The sequence below is a fragment of the Otolemur garnettii genome, unplaced genomic scaffold (assembly GCF_000181295.1).
Source record: "Otolemur garnettii isolate 467f Iridium unplaced genomic scaffold, OtoGar3 scaffold00056, whole genome shotgun sequence".
In the NCBI taxonomy this organism is placed as follows: Eukaryota; Metazoa; Chordata; class Mammalia; order Primates; family Galagidae; genus Otolemur; species Otolemur garnettii.
Window position 1 is genome coordinate 4,787,614 of NW_003852451.1, and position 22,481 is coordinate 4,810,094.

The 22,481-nt window shown below is 35.4% G+C and overlaps 1 protein-coding gene across 6 annotated transcripts in view; it reads right to left on the reverse strand.

The window, feature by feature from the left end:
* QKI (QKI, KH domain containing RNA binding) overlaps positions 1-22,481 on the reverse strand; it is a 153,216-nt gene that overhangs the window by 104,088 nt on the left and 26,647 nt on the right. For 5 of the 6 annotated variants that reach the window (XR_002774024.1, XM_023514650.1, XM_003792381.3 and 2 more), the window contains exon 2: positions 9,596-9,738. Coding sequence is in view for 5 of the 6 variants with exons in the window: in XM_023514650.1 (XP_023370418.1) it covers positions 9,596-9,738 (143 nt within the window). In the remaining variant the exon portion in view is untranslated. Of the gene's footprint in view, positions 1-2,217; positions 2,319-9,595; positions 9,739-22,481 lie in introns of those variants that run through there. The other variant, XM_023514652.1, reaches the window with a different exon arrangement.

Below are 22,481 nucleotides of genomic sequence, written 5' to 3' on the forward strand. Positions count from 1 at the left end.
GTGGCTGGCGCCTTAGCCGGTTGAGCCATAGGCGCCGAGCCGAGAGAGAACTCTTAATAAGAAAAAAGAATGAGGAGACATTACAGTCAATACCAGAGAAACAACCATAAGATCATAAAAACTACATATAATTATACCCCCCCCCCAAATTCAACAAACCAGCAGAAATGGATAAATTCCTAGAAACGTTCAACCTGCCAATAGTGAATCATAAAAAAAACAGAAAATCTGAACAGACCAATAACTAGAAAGGAGGTTCAATGAATAACCAAAAACTTCCCCATAAAGAAAAGCCCAAGACCAGGCAGCTTAACAGGTAAATTCCCCCCAAACATTTAAAGAGGATTTAACACCAATCCTTCCCAAACTCTCCCAAAAAACTGAAGAGGGAGATCAGTAATGCCAGATCAGCATTACTCTCATCCCAAAGCCAAGTAAGGGCACAGGAAGATGAGATCGTTACAGACTAACATCCTTGATGAACACAGACACAACAATCCTCAGCAAAATACTGGCAAACTGAAGAGTACATCAAAAGCATCATTCATCGTGATCGAGTGGGATTTTTCCCTGGATGTAATAAAGAAGGTTCAACATATGCAAATCAATTAATGTGATATACCAGATTAACAGAATAAAGTATAAAACCCAGATGATCATCTCAATACATGTAGGAAAAAAGCATGTGACAAAATTTCACATCCTTTCATGATAAAAACTCTTTACAGAAGGAGTATGCCTCAATATAATAAAGGCCTTGTATAACAAGCCCACAGCCAACATCATACTCAACAGTGAAAAGCTCAAAATCTTTCCTCTAAGAACTGGAACAAGACATGGATGCCAACCCTGGTCATTTCTATTCAGCACAGTAATCAAAGCTCTAGACAGAGTAGTCCAAGAAAAAGAGAAAAAGCCATCCAAATTGGGAAAGAAGACATAAAATTCTCTCTGTAGGAAACCCTAAAGATTCCACAAAAAAACTGTTAGAACAAACAAATTCAGTAAAGTTCCAAGATATAAAATCAACATAAAATCAATTCAGTCTATACATTAACGATAAACTATCCTAAGAAGAAATTAAGATACAATTCCATTACAACAATATCAAAAAGAATAATATACTTAGAAATAAATTTAGCCATGGATAAAACACCTGTATGCTGAAAACTGTTAAGACACTGATCAAGAAATTGAATATATAAATAAAAATGTCCCATGTTCGTGGATTAGAATAATATTCTTAAGATATCCAAACTACCCAAAGCAATCTTTAGATCCAATGCACTCTCTTAACAAAATTCCAATGACATTTTTAATAGAAATTTATTTTTAAATCCTAAAACTCATACCAAATCACAATGGACACCAAACAGCCAGAACAATTGTGAGAAAAAAACAGAACTGAAGGCATCACATGTCCTGATTTCAAATTAGATTACAAAACTATAGCAACACTCAGACCAATGAAACAGAAGCCCCAAAAGAAATCTACTCACATACATACGTTCAACAAATCTTTGATGAGAGCACCAAAAATACACAATGGGGCAAAAAATAGTCTCTTCAATAACTGGCTCTGGTACTATTATTCAAATAATTTTCTCCTCTCTTTTCTAATGTTATACATAATCAAAATATCCTCATAAATTAGTATCTCATAAAAATTTTTATTTGTATAACTACACATTTCATCTCCTAGATTCATTATCAGGGTATCACTCCCAACCCTGAAGATAAGTCTAGGAGTGAAATGTGTAGGTGTAGTTCTGACCATAGATTAGGAAGGCTTTTGAAGCTGACATCATAGCTTTTACTACATAAATATTGCCAGCCCCGTAACTGTTTCAAAAATACTAGTTGTGCTCTTATAGTTAACTACTTTTTTTGGCATAAATTTTAGTCATATCTGATCTACAGATAGCTGTCTTTTGTATTACCCTACTTACTGTTCTACACTGAAGTAAATTCAGCTTACAGTGATTTTTAATTATTATGTCCTGATAACACAGTGAGTTTACCACCTCTTTATGTTGGTTTCCCCTATATCATAAAACCCTTCTTTCTGTATTCTCAAGGCACCGCCAGAAAAGCTCTCCTTTCTTCCTAGGCTTCACATGTAAAAGATGAAGAAATCTGAGCGTTCCACAGTTTAATCTGTTTCCTTCACTTTATTTCAACTGCCATTTTCTTAAGGTTATTATTATTATTCCATACCTGGATTATGGCTGTAATGGTACTATGAGAACAAGATATGAGATTATGTCTTTTCATATTCCTGTGCTCTTCTGCCCAGCGCAGGCCACACACAAACATTTCTAGGATACAAAAAGGACATGAAAATTTTGCTATTTTATATTCGTATGTCCTTTTTAGTTTTCATATTCTAATTACTTTGCAAATTTGTTTCTTCTTTTCTTTTAATCTGTCCTTAAAATGGCTAATTTATACTATTTATACGTGATCTTACAAGCAAGAAACTAATCAAAACAATCATTGCTCTATATCCCAAACAATACAACAAAAATTTTAGACTCAATCAATTCTTTACCAAGTAATAAAAAAATTATCATTATCAATATGAATCAAGAAGATGGTCAAGTTCTACCAGATAGACAGGTTGGCTGCTTACTGACATTGACTCTGGATTTGGGAAAAGCAGTTTTTCTATAGTAATCAAAAGTAGATTTCATGGAATATCCAATTTATTTATGAACTACTTTGTTCTAGATGGCTGAGTTTATTAAAACATAAAATATGCTTTCCCAATGAAATGATTAACTAAATTTAGCTCCAAGGCTGGCAGTTTAAAAGTTCAATTTCAATGTCCTTAAGATAAAATTAAGGAAGGTTCTCTCAAAAACTACAGTAGTTTTCTACTCACACAAATTCAAATCAAAAGGCAGCCATAAATGACTTCATTCACTTACAAAATAAATTAGGTCACCCACTTCTAAACAGTCACTGAGACAGGTGGTAGAGCTCAAGACTGTTTTGACTACTTAACAGCACCTTTCCCTTACAAATTTTATGGGGAAGCAGGTTAGGGCTAGGATGTTTCTATTACTAACTGCTCTACTCAGATCCAGGAGACACTGCTTTCTCTATCTGAGCTGACAACAGATCAGCACCTCAAAGCTTTCCTTTATTATTTATGAAACAGATCGATGTTTCCAGAATATGGTTAGCACTGAGAAACAAGCTTGTCCCCAATTTTTATATTATATTCCTTTAGTTACTTTGGTGACAATCTTAGAGATATGAAAGTGGGATACCTGTGATTGGTCCTTATAGCAATAATTTTGACAAGGTAGATCCTAACAAGTTCTTTTTAGATAAAATTAATCTAATTTAATACATTAACTGCCATGAGAGTTGTATTTAACTTACACTAGTTTTGAACACAGGCCTAGTGAAACATAGGTAACTTACATGTCTCTTGACCTAGCCCTAAGGGAAATAAATTTTTTTCTTTTGCTGGTAGTCAATCTCAACTAAGCCTATGAAACATATGCTTACAAAACATAATTCTTCCCTTGCAGCCAGCACCATCTTTTCATTTGTTCTTCTGAACACTAACTTTTAAATATTAAGATGTTACTTACACAAGAAAGTGGCTGTGTTTTAAAAACACTGAGAAGGCTTATTTAAAAGTTAAAGATATTGTTAAACTCTGGAAAATTCTGAACTAAACGAAATTCATTACTTTCAGAATGTTTTTGAAGCTCTTTTTTGAACAATATCTACTAACATTTTAAAAAATTTAGTATTCCCAAACCATAAAGAGCATATTAAAAATACGTGGTATGCGGCAGGTCCTCAATATACCCTTAGAGTGCAATAAGAAGAAAACTTCAAAACAAAAATCAGTCATGAAATTGACCTTCCTTAAATTAGGCTGCTTGAAGTTCTAGGTCAACCATAAGAGTTTCTCTTTCTAAAATTTAAAGACATGCTCTGTATTATCAAATCACACTGCTAAAGTTCTAGCCATACGTAATCTGAACCACTTCTCAACCACACTCAATAAAAATATACACTAACCTTCCTAAAAAAAAAACTATATTTAGTTTCTTGTACAAAGTATCAAGAAGAAAGATGTGTACATCTACTTTTTAAATATCATCTTTTCACTCATGCATCAAGATCATATTCAGGCAAAATTTAAGGGTTATGATGGGTATTGAAAAAGGAGACTTTGCAGATCATCCGGTTTTGATTTAACACGTATTTGTTATTTAGAAGAACAAAAATGAAAATAGTTTGGGTGGCACCTGTGGCTCAAGGAGTAGGGCACTGGCCCCATATGCCGAGGGTGGCAGGTTCAAACCCAGCCCCAGCCAAAAAAATTGCAAAAAAAAAAAAGAAAAGAAAATAGTTTATATCTAGACTCTTAAATCCTTCAACACAGAAAAAGAGCCACAACAGTCAAAAGAACAAAGACTTAATGAAAGATAACTAACTGCACTAACCCTTTTCTCTTCTCATAATCCCTCTGAAACAAACTCCGGTTCAATAGCCAATTTGTAGAGGACAATCTTGAGAAACAGAAGAAAATATCAAATAATCCCATTCTAACTCAGAACTTGTCATTTGCCAAATTTTTTTCTGCAAACATAGGAAAATTAAATGGTAAAGCAACTCATGCACCACCATAAATGTAGATTATTATATGATGTATAAATAACTCATTGCCAGGCTAGGATCCTACAAGCTGGGAGAAAAGATATTTGAGAAGACACTCATACATCTTAAAAACTCTTTGACAATATGTGTGATCATGATGGTCTAGTGAGAGATGCTTTTCAAGGCCATTACCCAAAATGAAAACCTATTTTAAAAAATCAGTTACACTCAGTTAAAAACCTTAGAAAAAGTTTCACTAAAACTGAATCATGAAATTATTTCCCAAGCTAACAGTTTAGCAATCTGTTTATGTATATACAGGAAAATTCAGATCCTAATCAGCAAGACCTTGTCAATATTTGTTACTCATCAACTACTCTGGCAGATCTTACAAAACAGAAACAACTCGAAATTATTGCAACAAAATTATTCCTGACTCATGTGAAACATGACACTTTTTACTTATATAATCTTTCTTATATAATCATTTTTACTTATATAATCATTCTCTGATGCCTGATGAAAGTATTAAACAATTTAATATACTGCATTTTATCTTTTATACAAGACTGTGAGAGGGCCTTCAAGAATAAGATGTTTTTTTCTTCTTCATTATCACCCAAACCATACTAAGTGTCTGCTCTCTCAGGTGCCATACATTTGTTATCTCTACTGCTCCCAACAAATCCTACCTGAACAATGCTATGAGGTGGACCATTGTAACTTTAAAAACAAAGAAAGTAACCATATGCTCAAAGTCAATGTAATAATCTCAACTGTTATAGTCCCCTGCTCATTGTGGATGGAGTTATCTTGATACGGCAAATACAATTACTCAACCTCAGCACTACTGACTTTTGGGGCTGATGATTCCCTGTGGGAGGAGGATGTCCTGTGTAGTGTAGAATGTTTAGCAAAGCATCCCTGGCCCCTACTAACTAGATGCCAGTAGTACCCCCTCCCAAATTTAGCCAACCAAAAATACCTCTAGATCTTGCCAAATGTCCACAGTGGACTTAACACATACTTATGCCATTTAGCTTGGCTCTGGCATTCCAGTGATCAGTCATGGTTAAGAATGTGCCCGGAGCAGCCACTGCCTCATATTCAACCTGGGTCCAGCAGGAACATAAATAGAGAAGATCTAAGCCTACCCATAGCTGGCCTACATCGACCTAGTCCTAGCCTGGATCAGCAGGAGCTCGGTCAATATACAAGCCAATGAGTACACAAATAAACACATTATTTTAAGCCACTGAATTTTAGGATGTGTGGCAATTGCTGACAAATACCACCACAGTAAAGGGTTAAAACAAGATTCTTAACCCAGGCCCATATGGCTCAAAAACCCACTAACTTGACTATATCGAATAAAAGTTTTTTTCAACTAAATTAATATTCCCACTCAGGATATATTTGGTACACAGTAGAGGTAAATTTACTAATAAATATTAATATAAATTTTTTACCAAAAAACAACAGTATTTTTTCAATGGGCTACTTCATATTAGCTTCTCATTCTCACACAATTAAGACATAATGGCTCAATGCCTTGTGAAGGGCATTCATTATTCAGCACTACCTCATTTCTCTGACACTGAATCTAACGTGCCTTCATAGCCAAGACCAAAATACTACCTCCAACTTAACACTGACTTCAATAAAAAGCGAGCTATGTGCAAATGCAAAAGACAAAAGGTTTAAAGAAAAAAAGGGTTTCACAATATTTTGATATTTGAAAGAATGAGTTCCACACAAATATGTACAACAACTTTTTTTTGTTTTGGCCGGGGCCGGGTTTGAACCCGCCACCTCTAGTATATGGGGCTGGCACCCTACTCCTTTGAGCCACAGGTGCTGCCCTGCACAACAAATATTTATTGTGCATCTACCATTTACCACACATGAGTCTAAGAACTGGGAATACAGTGCTGGGGGAATAAAAAACAAAAACATAAATTTCTCCCCTCATGGACCTGATATCCTTGTGACATTTACACAGCATAAAGGTATTTTCCAGGTACTTAACACACATTAACTCATTTAGTCTTAAAAATCCTATGAGGTGGACCATGTAACTTTATAAACAAAGAAAATAAGCATATGTTCCCTAAGCATATGTTTAGTCTTCAAAACCTTGTGAGAAACTTATCTCCATTACAGAAAGGAGAAAACTAAGGACCAAGAATAAAAAGCAATTTGCACAAAATAAGTGACTGAACTGTACAGAAGTATGGGTCTGAATTGGTACTTCTGACTACTGTGCTACACTGCCCCACTAACTCCTCAATCTCACATCTTCCCACAGAACCCAAGCATACTAATGCCTGAGCCACTGCACTTGCTATTCACTCTGCCTGACATGTTTCTCCCCAGATGGTTTTCCTGCCTTCCTCCTCATCATTCTCTTCTTTTCTCTCCATTCCCACCATCTTGTAAGAGATTCCTTCTCTGGTTACCCTTAAAAATGAACACCTCCCACCACTCATAATCCCTATTCACCTGTTTGCCCTACTTTGTGTTTCTCCATAGCACTGACTACACCTAAAAGTTTGTGTTCATCATTTGTTTACTGTCTGTTGCTGCCACTGAAATGCTCATTTCATGGGAGCAGAGACACTATTAAGTTCATCACTTTACCCAACTCCTGAAGCAATGCCTGGCAAAATGACCATATATGGGATCATCTACCTGTTAACCTAGCTTATTCTAACAACATAAATAGAGTATAGTCATTCTCAAACTTTAGCATGCATCAGAATCATCTTGTAAGGTTTGTTAAAAGGGTAATTAGGCCTCACCCCCGAAGTTTCTAATTCAACAGGTCTGGAATGGAGCTTGAACATGTGCAAGTTCCCGGAAGGTATAGATACTATAGTCTAGGGATCATGCTACATTGAAAACTACTAATCTAGACAACGTTATGCTCCCATACCTACCAGCAACCAACCATAGCTTACCAGAGCAATTGAGTCACAACTAACAGAAGGAGGAAAGGAGTATAGGGGAAAAGTGCCCTCTAGACTCAAGCCCTGACTTACAAGACTGTATGGAACATGATTAGAGGAGGAGAGAAAAAAGTGGGGAGAAGAAAGGGGGGAGAGGGTAAGGGGGAGAGGAAGAGAGGGAGGGAGAAGAAGAGCAAGGGAGAGAGAGAGGGAGGGGGAGGAAAAGAGAGGGAAAGAGAGAACCCAATAGATCCAGACAGAACCAGGTTATATTTTCTGGTAAGGTCTTATGATCTTACATATTCTGTGTAAATGACTATTGCTGAAATGTTATCCTTTAAGGTTTAAACAAGCAGATGAAAAGCTGCTATCTTTTAGGGGATACTAAAACACCAAACAGTAGTAGACAATTAGGAAAGCTACCCAAATCATAATTTCCCATTTCTAGTAATATTCCTTTATATCTAGGGTGGGCCCATGGTGGTCCTATCTAGGTTATGGTAGGTAACACTTCTCTAGATATGGCAAATTGACTCAAAACACATTCTCTTTTGTAAGAATCTGAAATTTGAAGATAAAAGTCTGGGAGACTTTGATGCCAAGTTATGTGCAAGGCTTTTGACAGAGAAAGGTCTACAAACCCCTGTTGCTGAAGTTCTCAGAGATGCCCTAGCTCCTGGCTTTTGTTTTCCATCTATTTTTAATTCTTCACAGTACCCAATAATCTTCCAACAAACTTTTGTTTTGCCCACATTATCCAGTACTATTTGTTACCTTACTTACAAAAATAGAATGACTGCATAGGCTTTAAAGAAGATCATATCAGAAATACAAATAGTGAAATACCAAGGCTTTTTTCCATTAACTGAACTTAAAGACATTTATTTCTCCATCTGCAGACCAGTATTCTGTCTATATAACCAATGAATCTGAGAGCACAAATCACATTTCTGACACCATAATATTAACTCTTCTTTTGTTTGCTTTCAGAAAAGTCCTCTGAAACCTAGCAAAATGCCACCAATTTCTTTTATTTATTCGGTGGTCTGTTTTGTGACAATACTATGGGGGGGGTAAAGCAGTGAATAACAACATTCTTGTTTATATACCTTATATTCTGGTGGGGCGAGATAGAAAAATAAATAAATGCCACCAGAAAAATACCAGATAAATGCTAGTTTAGAGAAAAAAGGAGACTTACGTGAAACAATGAGCAGCTAGGTAACTTTTAAATAAGGTCAGGGAAGGCCTCTCTGAAGTGACATTTAAGCTAAATTCTTAACGACAAGAAGAAGCTAGACAGTAGAGGTAAGAGTACAACTAACAAAAAGGTCCTAGGGCTAGAGCAGACTTGATTTGCTCAAAAAGCCAAAAGGCCAACGTGGCTACAGTGTAATGAAGAAGAGGGAAAATTATTTAAGATGAGGTCAGAGAAATAGAATGGACCATTATCATTTTCAGGGGTTTTGAATGAAAGGCAAAGAACCTGGATTTATTTAGAAATTGACTGATACAGGACAAGGAGGCTGTTTGCAAAAAGATGCTTGTAGAGAACAGTTCAGCAATGGACTAAGAGGGGAAAAAAATTTCAGATTATAAACAACAGTTTTTATAAAAATTTTAGAGCTATATGGAATGTTATAGTCCAACATCCTCATTTTACAGAAAGGACATCGTGACCCAAGCTCTGGCTTCTCTAAGGTCAGATTAAAGATGAGCAGGGGGACTGCATTTGGTACTCTTTGAACACTCAGCCCAATGCCCTCTCCATAATTCCTGACTTTGTTCTGAAATCCAAAACCATCTATACCATGCATTTCCAAAGCAACATAGCAGCAATCAAATAGAAACATATTTAGAGAAAAAATGTTTAATTATCCATGCCAAATTATTTATAACTCACAGTTCCTCACACGAACTTTTTTTAAAGTGGCTAATGCTTGAGTATTTACCACCAAATATATCTCTTCCCCAAATATGTGAAGCAAAAAAAATTGAATAAAACAACAAAATATACTTACATCTGGATATTCTTTTACAGGCACATAAAGTTTCTCTTGTAACTGAACAATAGGTCCCACAGCATCAGGCAACTCTGCACTCCTTTTCTCTGTACTGCCATTTAATGTGTCATTGTACATGTCTTTCCGTACTCTGCTAATTTCTGTTAAAAGTAAAAATTTTAAATGTGTTAGACAAAAAATATTCTTGCTAGTCCAGAAGGAAAAAAGAGGGCAGGGGAGGATTTCATTGATAATGTGATAAAACTCAAAGAACTATGGATCTATTCTGTCATTCTCTGAATTGATCCCATGTTTAAAAAGACTACAGCCTTAGTATCTACCACAAAAATTTATACCACCAAATAACAAATCTTATTAAAACTAACTTCAGAGCCTGGTCTCTTAACTAACACGATATGGGCATATCTTACCTAATTTTTCTGTCACTAAAGAGAACAGTCATTCTAAATGATAGCGTCAAACAACTATCACAAGAATACCTATGAAACAAAACTAATACCAAAACCTCTTTTATACTTTGGAACCAATCTGTCTGAACAAGATTAAACTGACCACTTTGTTGTATTTTTAGGTATCTTTGGAATATTCAAACAGAGGTCCAATAAACAACAGATTGCAAGTTCAGCAGAAGTCTAAATTTGAGACACTAATTTCCTAGTTAAAGCTTGGAGAAGAGATGTCTTAGGGAAGGTAAAGGGAGAAAGAGCTTAGGAAAGCAACATTCAAGGGGGGAGGAAAAGAAGATTCAAACTAAGAAGAAATGGAAGTACATAGGAGAAATAGAGGAAAGAGATGCATCAAAGAAGCTAAGAAATGAAAGATTCAAGAACAGGGTGGATCAACAGTGCCCAATATTACAAAGAGCAAAAAACAGTACCTTGGCTTTGATCACAAAGCTATTGGTGATCAAAGACCTTTCAAGGGAAAGAGGGTCTCCAAGATGAAACTACACTGGGTTAATGAGTGAAATATAAAAAAGAAAAGTGGAAATCCCTAAAGTCAATGACTTTTAAAAAGAAATAACAGTATTATAGTACTTGGGTATAAATACACCTCTTAAAAAAAAAAGTAAGAGAACTCTAATGACTCAAGTCCTATAAAGAGAATAGATTCTTTTAAAAATTATTTAATAAACTACTGCACACTAAAAGACTCATGTTTACTGAAGCCTACTGTCTGATAAGCGGTTATCATTATCAAGGCTAGGTATCAATCTCAAATCTGTCAAAAGAAAAAAAAAAAGTACTATAATACATTTTCTTCTTCATGGATAGCAATAGTCATATTACAAATTTCATCTCTTAAATAACAATTTGCTTGTCTAAATTTACCAAAATTTGCTTACCTCTGACTAGTAAACGAAATCAACAATAATCAAGAGATTACCTTGGATTTGACAACACTATTACGTTACCTTCTTTCTTCCTTAAAGTTCTTTTTTACTTCTAGTTTTATAATGAAATCTTGCCTAATAATGTCCAGTATCAAATCAGTGTTTATCTCAAATTACCATATGATAGCAGTTCTAGAAGTTTTCAAGAACCAGCAATTTAAATACAATTATTTATATAATGTATATAGGTATAGCAAATAATTAAGCAAAGAGTGTCAGAAAAAGTTAATCTAAATTACACATATCCTTTAGTCCAGTTGTTCGAACTAAAAAGCAAGTATTAATTTATTATCATTTAAATTTATTCAGAAACTGCCCAGTTCTTACCATGAAGTGATCACAGCACCAATATGAAAACTGACAATAGCATAAAAGAAAACCATAGATAAAATTTCTTTATAAATAAATTTGTTATTTCAGATACAACCATCTGAAATATAATCCATCAGCATATTAAAAGAAAAATGCACTAAGACCAACCATAATTTATACCTTGAGTGCAAGAATACTTCAATATTGAAAAATCTATTATTATAAATAACCATAGTCATATAATAGATCAAGGGGGAGAATGATTTTCAAGGTTAACACTTTTACTAAACTTAGGAAACCAAAATAATGTTGTAAAATATCAGAAAATTCAATAACTAGATTTAAAACTATATAAATATACAAAACCAACAGCCTTCATATAATGACATCCAGTTAGATAATACAATGCATCTACCACTTAAGCTGTATTTCTGTAAGTATCTCTGTGATTCTTTGATTAATAACTCTAAGTTCCATGAGATTCTATTATCCCTGGGTCTTAGAATAGTGGCTGGAACACAGTGGGTCCTCAATAAATACTTGATTGGTTGGGTAGATGGGAAGGCAAATGAAAGGAGGACTAAGCTAGGTTCTAGAGAATTAGAAGTCAAACAAGTCATGTTCCATCTCTCAAAGAACTTATGGAAGTCACTTACTGAATGACTCAGTTGAATCTACTGGTTTCCAACCTTAGTATTCAAGAACCTTGTTTATTATTAATATTTTCTCCCATAATTCCATGTTTTGTCTCCAAAATGTTTCATTCCTTAAGTCCTGGCAATCAGAACTTCTGTTAATGTTATCCTAGCAAACTGATAATAATTACAGCCAAGCTATTACAGAAACATGCAAGGGATATACTGGTTTAGGGAATGTCCTAGTCCTTTTGTTGTAAGTGATAGATTCACAGCTGTTCCTTTACAAAACAAAAGAAGGCTTCATAACTAATACTCGTTATTGGTTGTATACATTCTTTCCTTGTATCAAACATTATAATGCCCAAATGTCCCCTCAACTCCACACTACCTTCATCAACCTGCAGCAATGGTTCAGAAAACTTAAAAGTTCAGAGCCACTGTTTAGTAAGTAGTATAAAAATTCTCCCAACAATAATCATCAATTCATGTATCTTTTATTTTAATATTCCCAATATCAAGACAATCTGTTGTAGACATCTTTGATCTAAAATGTTACAAATTTATGTACCAAACCAAAATCTGCTCACTTGAAATTTTATCCTTTGGCCCTGACTGAGCAGCTTCACAAATACTGGAGAAGTTCTGCAACTATTATACATAAGTGTCCTTTTCTCTAAACTATACTGAATAGTTTCATACCCTCCCACTTGTTTATCTAACTCCAATTTGTCCTTTTTAAACTGTGAAACCCCATGCTATTATGACATTCCATAATCATCGATGGGGTGTGCAGACTGGGGGTTTCCACACTGCTGACATTTTGCTAAGTCTCCACCATTCCATACCTCTACAACTGTTTGTTTAGTCACCAACAAATGATTTATATATTTTTATTCCTGGTCATTTTTAACTACACATACCCCTTCATATCAATCATTCTTTATATATGAGTAGTCTCTAATTCAACTCACTACACAACTCCATACAACACATTTCTCTAGTCTGGCACACCTTACAGACTATGTGAAATCTCAAGCTACACAGGAACCAGAATCTTGTACTGAATCCACCAGTTTAAACAGGAAATATGTTTTGGAATCTACAGGTTGTGCCATCAAGTTTAGAATACAAATTTTTCAGCTTTGGGAACTATTCCCCTTTGCAGCATTTAATTAAATTCCTCCAATACTCCATGTTTCCTAAATTTATTTTTGTTTCAAATACTGCAGTATGCTGAGAACTACTTTTGTTTAAGCCTGAAAACTTGCTTCAGTTGTATTTCTTACTGTTTCCTCACATTTCTCTGTTTTATCTTGGTATTTTTTTCTTCTCCAAATTAAAGCTCCATAGTAAGTCCTATTCCTAAGTCACTGCATAATTCTGTTTTATGTGATTTGGTAATATTACATCATCCACCTTACCCCTCTCCCCCTGCCCTCTTAATTCACTCAACTACAGACTTCACTAAAAGGTTTTAAAATCATTTTATAGGCTCAGCGCCTATGGCTCAAGCGGCTAAGGCGCCAGCCACATACACCTAAAGTGGTGGGTTCAAATCCAGCCCGGGCTCACCAAACAACAATAATGGCTGCAACCAAAAAATAGCCAGGTGTTGTAGCAGGCGCGTATGGTCCCGCTACTTGGGAGGCTGAGGCAGGAGACTCGCTTGAGCCCAGGAGTTGGAGGTTGCTGTGAGCAGTGAAGCCACAGCACTCTACCCAGGGGGACAGCTTGAGGCCCTGTCTCAAAAAAAAATAATAAAATAAAATAAAATCATTTTACATCTCGTAACACTCAGCTCATTTTAGCCTTTGACATTTTCATTACCACCACTCTTTTACCACTGTATCCAAATTACTCTATGTGCAACCCAATCTTTGCTGCCACACCATTTGTATGTATACTATAAAAAACTGAATTACTGGATTAACAGATCAACCCCTCCATGGAAAACTAGAAAAGGAGAATTAAGGATAACATGAAGAAAGAATAGAAAACAGAAAAATATAGACTGAGAAATCCAAATTACAGAAGCAAGCAGTTGTTTCCTAAAGTATGTAGATAAATTACATAGCTGTGGCAGTATATAAATCCAATAAGCCAATGTTGGAAAAAGAGGCAAGGAAAAAAAAATAAAGCTCAATTTAACTTTCTAGCTTAGTATTTTTCAACAAATATAAACCAAAAAAATGAAAATTAGGAAATGAAATATGAAAAATATTTACTAGCATAATCATAAACAACAGAAGGATTAATGATTTACAAATAAAATACTAAAAAGCGCATAAAAGAATTATTTTCAGGGCTTGTAACAATACTAATGAAAAAGACTATAAAACAATGACAAATTTTTTATACAAAATGTATTACATCCACTTAGTGCCTCCAATTGCTCAGCCAGCTACCCTTATGTTGTAGAAACACATGCAGACACACACACAGAGGGGGGTCCATTAAGTTCTATGCAATTTAAAATAGTTACTATTTTATGTACTTTATGGATACCCTATAAATTAACTGGGTACCTATCTGCTTTTTCTTTGTGCAGTACATTCAAAGCCATCACAAAAAATTACCACTGTAATACAGCTAGAGCTAAAATACAGAAAGGAATGAATGTATCAATGACCATAACTATCTCATTTTTAAAATTTAACATTTCCTGTCAATTTATTCAGTAAAATAAGATTCAACTATTTGTAAACAAACACATACGTCACAAATCATATGAATTTTTGCGATACCTCATATACATTTTGTAAGTCTGGTTAAAATGGCAGCTTTCCTCACTCTCTGAAATCTCAGCCTCTTTCTGGACATGAAAGAAGCACACTAACACAAAGAGAAAAGTAAGATTTCAGTTATTTTAGGTCTTAACAAATGACTGGTTTTTATTTATATGATACTCATTAAATCTTAACACAGTAACAATGTGAGTCTACTTATAAATGGAGAACAACTGCCACTTGTGGCTGTTGTGTGTCTTTATGTACTTAGGGTTAACAAAGATGTCTTCTATAAAAAAAAAACCTTTAATTTAGGGTTTACTAAATGCAAGGAAAATTTTAAAGTTATTTCTAGCAGAGTAAAACCCATGAAATAAAATTTCACTGTGCTTTTAAGAAGTCACATTCATAAAGTATAAAAAGCAAATAAATTAAAATTTACTAAAGAGTATATACTCCTCAGTAAAATATTAATTTGCTTACTGTAACACCCAAATAGATTACATCTGATTTAATTTTATGGCAAATGCTTTCAAACTGGCTGGGGGGGTGGGGGGTGGGGGAGCTATTAGTAATTCTCCAGAAAAATGGAAACTTACTTTGGTGGTTAAACTGTACTCTGCACTTCAGAATTACAAGTAATTAAAAAAAAAAAAAAATCACAAAATTTAAGTTCAACATTACCTTTATGTTGCCAAAATTAACAAATGTGCAAAACTGTTGATAAATTTCACATACAAAAATATGAAACAGCAAAGACCTTAGAACAGCAGTTCTCAACCTGTGGGTCACGACCCACAGGAACTGTACTAAGGGGCCGTGTCATTAGTAAGATTGAGAACCACTGCCTTAGAACAATGTTAATACTATTTTCCCGAGTTCTCAGTAGCAGTTCTGTATTACAGAAAGTATTTAACAATAAAATGACATTGCTGGAAAGGCATTTTCACAGATTGCAGAAAAGAACATCAGTTCTGTGATCCAATTTATACCTAAGTATATTTTTTGATAGACACAAATAAGTCAAAAAAGATACAACAGTAATAACTTCTGAGAGATGGATTTATAAGGACTATTTAGCTTTCAAATTACTTTATGAATTTTTTTATAATAATCACTTCTCAGAAAATAATAAAGATATTCTCATTAGGAGGGTAGAAAGTACTATGTCAAAATGCTGCATGCATTAAATCCTCTATATAAAAATATTATAAAAATAAAATCATTGACTCCCAACTCTAAAACCACATAGAATTATCTAATTATATTCACATCAATCAACTAATCTTCACCAAAATCTGAAGGAAACTTTATTACGATGCCATTTTTACTCCTTCTACCCCCTCAAAAGTAAAAAGAAAAATACTCAGCAATTACAAAATTGGTCCAACTTACATTATAAATATTATTTATATTAACCAGACAGCTAGTCTAACTAGCTTTACCTAAGAGTTTCATAGAGGATTTCCTTTTTTTTTTTTTTTTTTTAGACAGAGCCTCAAGCTGTCCCCCTGGGTAGAGTGCTGTGGCATCACAGCTCACAGCAACCTCCAACTCCTGGGCTCAAGCGAGTCTCCTGCCTCCACCTCCCAAGTAGCTGGGACCACAGGTGCCCGCCACAACGCCCGGCTATTTTTTGGTTGCAGCCGTCATTGTTGTTTTGGCGGGCCCGGGCTGGGGATTCGAACCCGCCACCTTAGGTGTACGTGGCTGGCGTCTTAGCCTGTTGAGCTATAGGCGCCGAGCCCATAGAGGATTTCCTATGGTATGAAGCTTTTAAAATTCATTTTAAGAAATGGTAATCAGAGAATGGAAATAATAAAAGGGAACAAACCAACTCTTGATTTATTGCTGGCTATACTGTAAGTGTAGACAAATGTGCTGTTTTAATAGTGACTACAAAAAAATCTTTGCAGCCCTTTTCTTTCACTATTTTAACAGACCACAAACTCTGTGGATGAACCCCAGGACAAGGTTCCTAATGGGGTATCCCTGAAGGAATAAACAGATACTGCTAAAATGAACACAGGTGAAATAGGCTGTTAGAAAAGGAGTACTTTTTTTTCCCCCCAGACTGACTCTCACTGTATTGCCCTTGGTGGAGTGCTGTGACATCACAGCTCACAGCAACCTCCAACCCCTGGACTTGGGCGATTCTCCTGTCTCAGTCTCCCGAGTAGCTGGGACTACGTGTGCCCACTGCAACGTCCGGCTATTTTTTTGTTGTGGGAGTTTGGCCAGCGCCCTTCTCACTGAGCCACAGGCACCGCCCATGAGGAATAGAATTTTTTAAAAATCAATTATTTAACAGGAGAGATGCCCTTTTTCGTTTAAAATGAATTTTGTTTCAATTTAACAAAAAAGGGGTTACTTTTAAACCTGGTTAGTTTTACATGTTAAATATCAACTATTATTTAGTAAAAAATGTTGTCTCTGGTCATCTACTTTCTTAGAATACTCATGGGAAACCAGTCTTTATACAATAGCCACTGTACTAAAATTGAAATTTAAACCTCAAGGTTAACACAGTTGTCAATGAACACCAGGAGAAGAGGCCATGGTAAGCCAGGAGGTATCAGAATCCAGGTAAGAAGTAACACTTGAGAATCCAGGAATTACTATTACCAAGTCTTTTTCCTAATCATTTTAATATTTCTGAAAGAATAAAAATTAAGGCATAACACTGGAAAAGTATAACCAAACCAAGAGGGGTAGAAAAGATTTTTTTCAAAATGTACTCATAGGAGCCTTTAAATTTTTAATTATCTTACTGTATTAACCTTTCAAAAAAATTCTTCAAAGTTTTTACTTATATTATGAATGATGACAATAATGGATTATAACCTAAATAAACACAAGGGGTTGGGGGCAGGGATAGATCTTCCTTTACAGAATTCCAACTAGTAATAATTATTATGGGTAAAATTTCAATGGATGCTAAAATTAGTGAGAAAAAATATGAGATATAGGATATCTGTACAGTTTCAAAGTCTCTCCCCATAAGACGTTAATTGCCAGTGGAGAAATCTGGCGGACATCACCTTAACCAAGTAGTCACAGTTAATCACTAGTATTGACATATACCCTGTAGTATGATGCACCTACATGAGTACAACAGCACTTGAGTGGTTTTCTTGCCAATAATGCATACAATAACTTCAATCTAATCAAGAGAAAACATCAGAAAAATCGGACTTGAATGTGTAACATGTCACAAAATAACGAATACCTTTCAGAAGTGTCAAGGTCATGAAAGAATGTGCAATGATTACAGTTTGGACGAAACTAAAGAGACAAAGAGACATCACTACTAAATGCAAGGTGGAATCCTGGACTGGATCCTGAACCAGATGAAGAACAAGAGTAGGAAAACTAGTAAAATTAGAATAACACTTACAGATTAGTGAAAAGTACTACTATCAGTGTTAATTTCTTGGTTTCCATAACTGTACTACAATCATGTTATTAACATCACGTTTTTAACGTTAACCTCCATATTATTTTTCTACCAGTCTAAATGTATTACAAAATAAGGAACCAAAATTTCAAGTGCTTGCTTTGGCCTTCAGAGTTATGTATTTCAATGGAGGCACAGGAGAATAGCTGTGGTAAAGAATGAAAGCCATGAATAAAGAAAAAATATGTGCTTATAAATAAAACTGAAGAAATCAAAATCATTCAAAATAATCCCTCCTACAGTTTAAGTTAAAATTTTAGTTGTACATATTTGTTTTCTTAAAATAAGCACTTGTTACCAATCAACCAAAATATAGAAGCTTTTATCGTTAAATATAAGTACTTAGTAAATCAATTACTGTTCCCCCAAATAAAAAAGATGTACACAGATAGAAGATCTCACGTTAACTTCAACTGGAGATGACTTTATTTACAAGAGCTTCACAACTTTTATCAATAAATTTTAATTAGATTTTCTTTCATACATACTGCTTAAAAAACACATGCTCTTTAAACCTGCCTTGTAGAAGGTAAACAAAGATTAACAACAACCTTTCATTCAGTACAAGTAAATCTTTCATATTTATTCCATGTGATAAGGAATAGAGCTCAGACTCTGAGTTTACATTAACTTTCTGGGTCTCCTAGAAAGTTTCCTCATCTATAAGTATAAAGTGAGTAGGGCAAGTTAGAAAAGATCATTTAGGGTTTCTATTGGCTCTAAAATGCTATCTATCAATTACGTGGCTCCCTGCTCTACACAGAGAATTCCCTTTTGCGCTCTTTCTGTATTGATATTCCAGAGACAAGGGCTGTATGTATATACTCAGTGACTCAAAATCACAGATGAGTCAATCATACTCCTGTCAGAATTACATACACATTCTAAAATGTCTTAAACTACTACTGGACACCAGAATTTACTTTAAATGATGTCCTTGAAAAGCACCAAAACTTCACATAACCAGGCTCTTAGACATTTGTTGATGTGAAGTGGGGAAAGGTCTGACCCTGTGCATTTATCTTCTCAAAGCTCTAAATCCCTCAGGACTTTTAAAGAAATTTGGTGAGTCAGAATAAAAATGAAACAGACCTCCCAAAAATCTTAAAGGACTTAAGTCTGTGTAGGAGGAAGAGGTTATTTGCTTTTCCTTTGTAAAAATTTGTTTGGTTTTTAATTATACTTTTCAGTCATATTCCAAACTCCATCTAAGTTCAATAGAGGAAAAACCTAAGAGCTGTGATCATGCACAAGTCTACTCAAGCATCACTTGAACTCCATAAACAAAAGCAAATGCATATCAAATAACATCCACAGGTGTCACAGAAGCCAATATATAAGAGAAGAGGGTTTTTTTCCTTATTATTATTTTATTTGTTGCCCTCAGTAGAGGACTGTGGCATCACAGCTCACAGCAACCTCCATCTCTTGGGCTTGCCTCAGTCTCCCAAGGAGCTGCCACAACACCCAGCTATTTTTTTTGGTGCAGTTTGGCCAGGGCTGGGTTCAAACCTGCCACCCTCGGTATATGTGCCCCGGGGGCCCTACTCACTGAGTCACAGGCACTGCCCCAAGAGAAGAGGGTTTTAGGTTATAATAAATAATCTACTATATACAATATACCAAAAGGAACTTTATGGCAAGCATCAAGACTGAATTAGAATGAAAAATAAAACCTCAGCAAAAATATCTTGTAACAACAGCAACCAACATATTATACAATGCCTTCAAATGTCAAAGTAATTAGTACTAAAAACGTTATTTTAACATATAAGCATTGCATCTCCTTTAAATCACAGTTGGTCTACTTTACAAAGAACTAGATCAGAAAATCTAAGTAATGTTATGCTACTGGTAGGTCTACATTTACTACCCTATTGCTGCCTCTTAAAGTACACATTCTACTATCACATAATACTCTTGGAAAGAAGCTTAATATGAATTACTAAAATGAAAAATGCAACAATGATTGAGACCAAAAGTTTAATTTATTACATTGGAAGCTAAATACTATCATAAAAAAATTACTGTAACAATCCAACAACCCTGGTACAGGACATTCCAGATCAGCCCTTTACCCTCAACTCCAGATACCTACATCCACCAAGTGCCTTCTGCATGCATCCACTTGGCACATTCAAAACCAAACTCTACATCTTTCCCCAGAACTTGTTCCTCCTGACCTCAGAAAATGGCAAATCCAATTTCACATTATATCTCACCCATTAGGGCAGTGGTTTTCAACCTTCCTAATGCCGTGGCCTTTAATACAATTCCTAAGGGTCGCAACCCACAGGTTGACAACCGCTGCACTAGGGAAGACTGCGCACTCAACAAGATGTACCCCCCAGTTTACTTCTTCTCACCACCTAACTCCTACACTACAGCTCCAGCCCCCATCACCACTCACCTCATCCTTACCTAATTGGTCTCCCTACTCCCACCACCGTCCTGTCAATCTGTTTTCTATTATCCATAGTCAGAGCCTACTAAAATCCAAGAGAAATGTCACTCCTCTGCTCAACACACTTTGACAGAGCTGTTCTGAAATTATCTGTCTCAGGACTCTACTCAGAAGATTACTTTAAGGAGCCCAAATGCTTCTCTATTCATGCAAGTTACACCTATCAATACTCAGCACACTAGAAATTAAAACTAAAAAATGTTTAAATTATTTCAGATCCATTTAAAAAAATAGCAAAATCATCAGATATTAACAAAACCCCCACATTCTGTGGAAAATAATTTTTCAACAAAATTAGTGAAAAAGTCACTTTTATATTTTTACATTTTTAATAGATAATATCTGAACCCTGTTATCTTCTGAATTCATTCTGTTGCAGTATCACATAGCACATGAAGGACTTCACAATTCCCTAAAAGAAAGCCAAAAACCACTGCTTAGGTGGTTTCCCCATCTCAGCTGACATCAAAGCCCAGGTCCCCGGGAAGAATTTACAACATCCACAGGGGCTTCCTTTAGCCTCACCCCGCTTATCTTTCTGACCTACTCTCACAACTGATCCAAGATCCAAGCCCAACCCAGCTACAGCCAGCACAAGAATTGCTGGTTCTGCTTCAAGGTTTTGTGCTTACTCTTCTTTCCCTTTGTATGGCTTACACTAGCACATCCTTCATATCTCTCTTCCAAATTCCATTTCTCAGAGAGGCCCATGTTCATCTCCCTATGTAAAATTGCAAATTGCCCCAATCCATCAGTACACAAGATTGCCTTCATCCTGTCCAATTTATTCCCAGAACTCACACTGCCTAATATACTACAACGCACTTCTTTATTGCCTATTACCTGTTCCTCTATATAGAATGTAAACTCTGGGAGGTGGCTTTGTTTCAGCCTTTTTCTATATTCCTAACATCTCAGGGGTGTCTAACCTAGGGCCAGAGGGACCCGTGTAGATTACGTGAGAACTATTTTGCTTATCTGTGGTGTCAAATACTGCAAAAAGTATACACGGATTTTCTTTTTCTGCTCATCAGCTTTCATTAGTATTCGTGTATTTAATGTGCGGCAGAAAAGAAAAAAGGCTGGAAATCCCTGGTAGATCCTTTCGGGGAGAGGGGGACACCCTTTGAACAACCTTATTAGGACTATTAGCACAAAAGCATGCAGAGTTACAAAACATTCTTATAATTTCACTCAAGCCATCAATAAGGTATCTATTATACTAGCTTAACTTCTCTTCCCTTTAAGGTAGTGTCTCAACCTGTGGGTCATGACCTACAGGAACTGTATTAAAGGGCTACATCATTAGGAAGGATGAGAACCACTGCTTTAAAGAAACAAACGCACACTACTGCTCTTCTGAAAAGGGCTTGTTCTCTTTATTCTCAACTTATGAGGTTTAGAACACATTGCTAACAACATGTTCATTACATCAGTGGTAAATTCCTCTAGTGCAGTGATTTTCAACTAGCATACCGCACAACACTGGTATGTCATGAGAGGATCATAGGTGTGCTGTGAAAATTTTTAAACATCATTAATTATTTTCAAAACAAGTCCAAAGTATAGTAAGCATATTCCTTTTTTTTTAACTTTTTTTTTTGATCAACATAATTTAAGTGTGCCATGTGGAAGTTTAACTATTGATTCAAGTGTGTAGTGAAGCACTGCTCTAATGTGTCATAGGTAGATCACATGAGAAAATCAAATGCACAGGCATCTCAGCACATGACTGGTCTTAGCTTTAAAAAGCCCTAACCCATTAGAAAAAGGCTGCGCCTGACAGGAGTACACAAAAAGGATTGCAATAATTCATTTCTCTTCAGGTTTTTCATAATCTATTTATAGCCTATAGTCCTGATTAACCCTCTGTTCAAAGTACAGGTATTAAAA